This window comes from Narcine bancroftii, chromosome 2, assembly GCF_036971445.1.
Source record: "Narcine bancroftii isolate sNarBan1 chromosome 2, sNarBan1.hap1, whole genome shotgun sequence".
NCBI lineage: Eukaryota > Metazoa > Chordata > Chondrichthyes > Torpediniformes > Narcinidae > Narcine > Narcine bancroftii.
The window spans coordinates 335275001-335283552 of record NC_091470.1 but is presented as its reverse complement, the minus strand read 5'-3'; the positions used below and the strand labels follow the sequence as shown (position 1 = coordinate 335283552).

The window sequence follows — 8552 nt, the reverse complement described above, 5'->3', positions numbered from 1 at the left end:
CTCAGAGTTGTGCATTCTCTGTGAGCCTAATTCCTGGATGGTACAAACTGGCCACAACATAGGCCGAGCCAACTCTGCCTTGTTTGAATCTGCTCTCAGGACGTGCTTCTCTCTCAGCATGAGGATCAGCTGTCATGGCCTCCAGGAGATCAACGCTTGTCGTGAGGGACTCCAGACTTCGCTCTTGAATCAAGTGAGTGCTCTTACTGATCCGAAGTAGCAGCTCTTGGCTCGCCTTGATGTGCCAGCTATTGCTCAGCTGGTAGCTTCTCAGTTCCATCCTCTACCTGCTCCACTGACTGTTTTCCCCCCAGTTGCTCTCCCTCTTTCCTGACCAGCGCGATTCTCAGAAGATAGACAATTGCCAAGCTTTTCTGGTACAGTGTGGTCTACACTTTGAACTGTAGCCTGCAGTTTTTCAAACTGATCACTTGAAAATAGCATTCGTAATTTCTCATCTCTCCAGCTGAGTATAGGCTACAGGGGAATGGGCTCGTGACTCCTCAGTCTGTCACCCTGTGGATTTTTTCACTTCCACTCTGTCCAAACTTTTTGACCACTCGACTCTGATCAAGTGTTGATGAATCTCTGCCAAGGTACACGTCTCGTGGCAGATTACACCATAGATGGAAAAACAATTACACACCTAAGTTTATAACTACGATGTATTTTGTTCTCCAAAATGAAAGTGCAAAACCATGTTTAGAAATTGAGAGGGATGGGAGTCAGATGTAGGAGTTGCAATAACGGAAAGATGCTGGTCTGATTTGTGTTTGGACAGCATGATGTCAATTATAAATGCAAAATATAGATAGTGCAATATAATTTCCTACACCACTTATACCTCACACCATAGAAATTACAAATAAAATCAGAAATATTGGAGATGTGTTTTAGGTGTGGAACAGAAATATGAATGTATGTTCATGCTATGTGGTTGTGTGTGAAGGCGAGACCTTTCTGGCAGATTACTGAAATACTAACAAGGATTACAGGGGTGGCCTTTGCAGATGACCCAGAGCTTTATCTTTTTAGCAACTCTATTGAAATAACTAATTAACTTACAAATTTCACAGTAGTGGGCTAAGAAATGTATTGCAATTACATGGAAATATGACTCCCCTCTACAGATAGCACGATGGAAGACAGATGAACAGTGTGATAGCACAGATTGTAGTGTAGGATGACTGTGATTGGCTGAGAGTGTAGCCACACCTACTGGCAGGTCTTAAAGGATTGCTCCTAGCCAGATCAGGTCATTCTGAACTGGTCGACCCACTTGTGATAGGCTCCAGACTTTTAGTTAATAAAAGCCTTGGTTTGGATCAACAAGTCTTTGGTTCTTTCGACGCGCTCTACAAACAGTTGTATACCTATGGAAAAAAATCATATGTAATCTAAAGAACAATGATGACATTAATAAAAATATAACAACCATATATGGATTATAATGGGGCCCAAATATAATAAAAAAGTGCTATGATTACAAAAATATAGGTGACCTCCCCAATGAAGACTTTTAAAAAACCCAACTGTAAGCCCTGACAGTGTATTGATTTATACTGTGATGGGGGAGGGAGTGTGGAGGTGGGGAAGGAGAGAAAGAAGTTGTTGTGTTTTGTAAGAAAAAGTTTAGAGAGAGATGTGTTTAAATTCCAGTTGAGAAATTTAGGTCAATTAAATAATGTGGAATAGAAAGCTGGTGTCAGTAATAGTGGGCTGTATTAGGGGAAATTGAGTAGAAGAGGCCTGAGTGAGAGGAAATTTCATTAAAATTTCAACATTCTTACAAGGCTGCACAGAAAGAAGATTCATCTGGTTGTGCAGTCTAAAACCAGTGGCCACAATCTCAGAATAAGCAATAAGCTATTTGGCACGAGGTTAGAAATTTCTTCACACAGGTGGTAAATTTTTGGAATTCTCCAGATCTGAGGGTTGTGGAAACTTAGTCACTAAGTTCATTCAACTGATGGATAAATTTCTTGATATTAATATTTTAATTTGAACTGATGCCTTGTCATCAACTTCACTGCAGCATTTGTGAAGGATACGAATACTAAGATTTTTATTGTGTCCAGGAGCATTTTCTAGTCGTAATAATGGGTGATTAGAATCTAGTGTGGGATTGAGGGAGCATGAATGATGGGGTTTGTGCAGCAAGTTTTGTTGGAACTAGTGGTTGTAGTGAGGTTGAAGGATACATGAGTGTATGCATCAGGAGATGGAAGACCATTTCTATTTCTTTCCCTCTAGTAGAAAACTGGCTCAATGATTACTGGATGCGAAATAGAGGGCATGGAAAGAGTGAGTTGAATAAGCAAAGGAATATATATTTCAGCTTAAAATATACTGGTGATTATGTAGGTAATCATGAATCTGAAATTTTTTGACTCAACAAGAGTGGGACTAGAGATAACCAGTTGACATTCTCATGGTACCAAATGGTTAGTTGATTCAAATGACAGGTTTAGGCACTTTGTGATCCTACCATCCCTTATCTCACCATGCATACTTCATCATTTCTTCTGCGAGATTCTAAGATTAATTCTTAACATTTTATGATCTTAATTTGGAACCATTAAGTTTGTTCAGAACTCGGTACAAGTGTAAAGAGAAGTCACAGAACCACAAATGATGCCTGAGAAGGAGTTTCAAACAGTCGCTGCAGACCAATAAATGTTGTGTTTTGCGCAGACACCGTGGAAATTCAATCATGTACGAGGCCTCCAATAAAACATCATTGGGGCGTGTGCTTTGCATTGTTCGCAAGGGCAAGTTTTGCCCTTGTTACTGACCTCCAGCATTATTTCACCATTTTTTCTCCCCCAATAATTAATTTATCAACCAAGTACTCAAAATATTAATGGCATGGGATAACAACAGTTGTACAGAAATATCAGGTTTATTAATTCCAAATCTCAATCTGAGGGAATAATTTTGTTTCTTCGGGAAGGGAGAAAATAGGAGCAAAGTGCAAAAGTATTCAGAAGATTTTTGTACAAAAACAAATCAAAAAATATTTGCAATTTTTTTTATTAAAAGCTTGTTCCAAAAAAGTGGTAAGATTAAGAAATATTCTTTGGTTCTGTACATTTTCTAATTTTGATTTGCAAACAATCTCTAACACTTAAAAAAAAATCAATTTATTTACGTTCAAGAAATCTATTCCGATGGAAACCTGACAAAAAAATCATTAATTGAAAGAAGAGCAAGAGTCATTTAGAACCATCTTCAGATGTTTTCGCATAATGCACAGTATTTAGCGAGAAATCACAATAAACAAATACATTTTTCTTTTTAAAAAGTCCTACACACAATTCTGTATTTAAATATTTAAACAATCTCTCTGCTTTGAATAAAAAGTTTGTAATTAGTAAAAAAGAAAGATATGCTCAATGCAGCAGTACTCTGGGGTCACAAAGTTAATTTCCCTACTTGGATCCTGAACTCATCAGCATTGCTATGGTGAAGTGCAAAACAGAGGTGAGAGGGATAAAGGGAAGATTTTGTAATGCACAGACTAAAGCAAGAGAAATGGAAACAGAGAAAGATGCTCAAAAAAAGTTGAGAAGAAAGAAATGTGGAAAAGCAACTAGGGAAACTGACAAATTGGATGAAGTATAAGAGTGTAGATGCAAGTAGAAACAGACTTTAAAAATGGAGGTGTGTCACAAAGACAAGGTATGATGCCCCAATGGCTGACCAGGAAGTCTCCACCAGCCTCCTGGCCACAGTACCAGGCAGATTCTGACCAACATCCTATCAGTAGTGTGATGCAAAACAAATTTCCAGTACTGTTCATCATCCTTTACAATTATTTTTTTTATAAATAATGAACTTAAACATGCTTAAAAACCCTGTATTACAGCAAATCTTCTAAAAATATATACACATAATAAATATATTGATTTAAGCAAATAACAGAGTGCTGATCAAATTTTCATCAAACAGAATTTGAAGGCTCTTAATCTCATTTTGTGGAAAATTAATTTTTGCAAGAAATTAAAAGTGCAATTAAACTGAGTTATGAGAAATTGCTTTTACAATCGGAAGGGGAGAAAATACTGAGTGGTTGGAATTCAGGGGAATTCCAGAAATATTACAGGTACACAATCCTTTATCCGCAACCCCTGGGGGACAGTGTGTTCCAAATTTCGGATTTTTCCAGATTTCGTTAAGCCAGATTTAAGCCCACCCGATTTGCGCTTGCCGAATTTCGGAGCTTTCCGTATTTTAGATGTCCAGATAAAGGACTAATTTTTCACAACTTAGGCTGTTCAACACCCACCTCAGCATCACAGATCTATGGCAGTTTCTGACAAGGTGGTGACCAGGAAGCTGAAATTCAGCTTATATTCCCAGGCTTCAAACAGCATCATCACTCAGCTCAGACAACCTTTATCTGTGAGAAATATTGTCTTGTTGAACAGTATTTTGCAATATACCAGTCACATAAAGTGATATTCAAAAATAGCAAACACCATCAACTTTGCATATGATAGCAAAATCTAAATGCTCATTGACAATCATTAACAGTATGTCCTTAAAATTCCTTGATTAACTAATCACTAAATAGAATTCTTTCATGGCAAAGACAGTATGTAATATCTGCTAGATTCTAAAATGATATCCCACATGATATTTTTTATAAATGTTACAGCTATATAATTATTTTTATAATCATTTAAATATAGAAGATTTAGTGGAAATCTGAAGAAAATTCATTTCGAAAAATAGATAAACCAATAAAAAGAGTAAAATAGAAATATTGAAAAATAAATTAGGAATAGAGGGACATTGCATTAAATGTCTATTTTTAAGCCAAGCTCCATAAAGGTAGGGGCATAACAACTTCTGTCTTGAAAGACTAGTCTCATGGAAATTTAGGTCAGAAATTTAATTAATGAAGGAAAGTTTTAATCAGAATGCTGTTTTGAGATCAACAAAAGAATTCAATAAAGATGAGAACACTTACAGCATAGGGCTTATTTGCCAAGGGTTCTCTGGGGGTGTAGATGGAGATGCGACACAAAAACTTTGTTAATGGATTAAGTACTGATCAATGACAGTCTAATTGAATTGTGGAACGAACTCAAATGACTCATGTTCCCATCATAGTCAGTGCAGCACAAGATTCAGGTGAAGATGTGTACAAGTGAAATTTTAGGACGAAGAAACACTGATGCATGGAACAGCACTGAGAATTATAATATGGTAATTCTAAGATAACAGGCTAACATGGGCCATCTGCACATGTAAGTACAATAATATTTTACATGTAAGCTATTCCATGAAGTTGGCAGATTAACTAGAGGAGGAAGCCAATAAAATAAGTCTTCAGTTATGAATAAGATCCCTTGTGTCATACTTCAACATATTTTTTTTTTTCTTTTGAGACAAAAACAACATTGAGTCAAAAAGTAGTTTGGTAATATTTTAAAGATGCCATCTCAACTCTTCTTTATAGGTACTGACAAACTGAAGTGTTACCAGAACTTTCTCTTCATAGTTTCACTTTCCTGCATTCTCAATACCTTTCTTTCTATATTTGAAAACTTGAAGAAATGTAATTACTTTGTAAAAAGCTCCTGCACAGTTAGTGCTCCTTCTCAAACTTAATTCTTCAATGCACTTTTAAAAAGTAAATTTAAAAATACCTCCGCACTATTTGCTTTGCATCACAGTTGATCTCTAATCCACATGAAGCAATATTGTAAAACCAAACAAAATCAGGTCTGATTACTAAACTTTAATGTGCTTGTTGTGCCAATGAAGGGTTCTAAGGCAGATTTGTTGTACCTGCACCATGCATGCTCTGCAGGTCTGAAGCTGTTACATAAATAATAAAATTTTGCTTTGTTTCTGCTTGAAAGCTAATGATCCCCAGCATACGGTGTAGATTTCTCCCCGTGCACTTCAGTTTCTAACTGTCCAGTGTATCATATCTCTTGTCACACAATTACTCAGGACCATGATTTGCAAATCTGCAGAAATGCTTCTTCTTTGAGGCAAAACCTCATTAATAATACCCTCTTCAGTCCAGCTTCTCCAGCACAGATGGGAAGTAAACAAGGCTAAGTTCACTGCCAAAGTCACACACGATTGCAGCGTTGTCCAAGACTAGCAGCTGTCGAACAAGCTGCAGCTCATTACTTTTGCCCAGGTAGACAGTTTGAAGTAAGTCCCCATAGCCAATGTCCCAGAGGCTGACGCAGCCTTGACCACCAGTCACTAGAAGGTTGTCGGATATCACCCCGAGACTAGCTCCGCAACCCATGTCCTGCAAGAAAATTTTAGGAAAAGAACTTAATGGTTGAGATACAAAATAATTTTTTTACCCTTGCGCTGAATTTAATTCAGTCGGTGAGAATGTTATCTTTAAGTTCATTCCTGTTTGCAGTACTTGTTTTACCTGAACATATTTATTTCTATGTTTACTGCCATGGACTAGATCCTGGTATCTCGGTTTGAAGCTAATGGACTGAAAATACCTGTAGTGGTTAATAAGTGAAATGAGCTTGACAATTTCAGTCTCACTGGCTTGTGTGGAATATGAAAACCGATTTAGGTCGATTCAAGTAACTGAGAAGATTTACTATGAATCACCAATGTGCAATAATTTAACTGAGGGGATGTCCACATAGAATCATAAACAGTACAGACCCTTTGGCCCATACATCCCATGCTGACCAAAATTTGTACCGTAGCAAATCACATTTTTCTGCATTTAGCTCACATTCCCCAAAACTTTCCGATCCATGAACCTGTCCAATGCCTTTTCAATGTTGTAACTGTACCAGTCTCGACCGCAAAGACCTGTATCTGTTTGTGTGTATTATACGTATATATACACACGCTCTCACACACACAATACATACACAATATGCATGTATGATTGTACATATGTACATGTATATTTATGAGTGTATATCCTTCCACTAAGCCAATTTTATGTCTGTAGTCCGGGCACAGGGAGAGCAGCAGCGGCCCCGGCCCCGGTCCGGGCGAAGGGTAGACGGCGGCGGCCCCGATACGGGCAGGAGCAAGGGGGAGACGGCGGCCCCGGCCTCGGTCGAGTGAGGCAGGCGGAGGCCCCGGTCCGGACAGGGAGTGGGAGGCGGCGGCCCCAGTCTGGGCACAGGGAGTGCAGCAGCGGCCCCGGCCCCGGTCCGGGCGAAGGGTAGACGGCGGCGGCCCCGATACGGGCAGGAGCAAGGGGGAGGCGGCGGCCCCAGTCCGGGCACAGGGAGAGCAGCGGCGGCCCCGGCCCCGGCCCGGGCGAAGGGTAGACGGCGGCGGCCCCGATACGGGCAGGAGCAAGGGGGAGACGGCGGCCCCGGCCTCGGTCGAGTGAGGCAGGCGGAGGCCCCGGTCCGGACAGGGAGTGGGAGGCGGCGGCCCCAGTCCGGGCACAGGGAGAGCAGCAGCGGCCCCGGCCCCGGTCCGGGCGAAGGGTAGACGGCGGTGGCCCCGATACGGGCAGGAGCAAGGGGGAGACGGCGGCCCCAGTCCGGGCACAGGGAGAGCAGCAGCGGCCCCGGCCCCGGTCCGGGCGAAGGGGAGACGGCGGCGGCCCCGATACGGGCAGGAGCAAGGGGGAGACGGCAGCCCCGGCCTCGGTCGAGTGAGGCAGGCAGAGGCCCCGGTCCGGACAGGGAGTGGGAGGCGGCGGCCCCAGTCCAGGCACAGGGAGAGCAGCAGCGGCCCCGGCCCCGGTCCGGGCGAAGGGTAGACGGCGGCGGCCTCGATCCGGGCAGGAGCAAGGGGGAGACGGCGGCCCCGGCCTCGGTCGAGTGGGGCAGGGGGAGGCCCCGATCCGGGCAGAGAGTGGGAGGCAGCGGCCCCAGTCCAGGCACAGGGTGAGCTGCGGCGGCCTCGGCCCCGGTCCGGGCAGTATGGACCGACCTAGGAGGGGAGGCAGGCCCCTCCAGCCCGGGTAAGAAACCTGCATAGGAGAAGGCCACTCCGATATAAAACCTACGACCCAAGGACCTCGCTGCCACGTCCCAGCTTGCTTGGCCACGGCACACGAACCATGGGTGTAAAGGGTGGGGCCAGTACTGCGCGCACTGCACTCCACCTAAAAGCTCCTTTGCGCAGGCCCGAGGACAGGTCCACGTCCTCCCCCTCCACGTCCTCCCCCTCCACGTCCTCCCCCTCCACGTCCTATCCCTCCACGCCTTCCCCCTCAAAAGATGCTCACAAACTCAAGCTAGCATGCTGGAACATCAGAACCATGCTAGACAAGGCTGACAGCCACCGACCTGAACGTCGGTCTGCCCTCATTGCACATGAACTCCTCAGACTTGACATCGACATAGCCGCTCTCAGTGAAGTCCGCCTGGCAGATGTAGGCAGCCTCCAAGAACGCGGCGCGGGCTACACACTCTACTGGTCTGGCAAGCCTTCGGATGAACGACGCCTATCTGGTGTAGGCTTCATGGTCAAGAGCTTCATTGCCTCCAAACTCGAAAACCTTCCGACAGGCCTCTCGGACCGAATCATGTCCATGCGACTCCCCCTTCAGAACAAGCGTCACATCACCCTCATCA

General features: G+C 43.2%; 1 protein-coding gene across 2 annotated transcripts in view; it reads right to left on the bottom strand.

Moving 5' to 3' along the window:
- Positions 1–3020: 3020 nt before the first annotated feature.
- Positions 3021–8552, bottom strand: part of scap (SREBF chaperone) — a 141750-nt gene continuing 136218 nt past the window's right edge. For both annotated transcript variants that reach the window (XM_069922149.1, XM_069922148.1), the window contains exon 23: positions 3021–6280. In XM_069922149.1, coding sequence (XP_069778250.1) covers positions 6035–6280 — 246 coding nt within the window. In that variant the 3' untranslated portion in view covers positions 3021–6034. The remainder of the gene's footprint in view (positions 6281–8552) is intronic.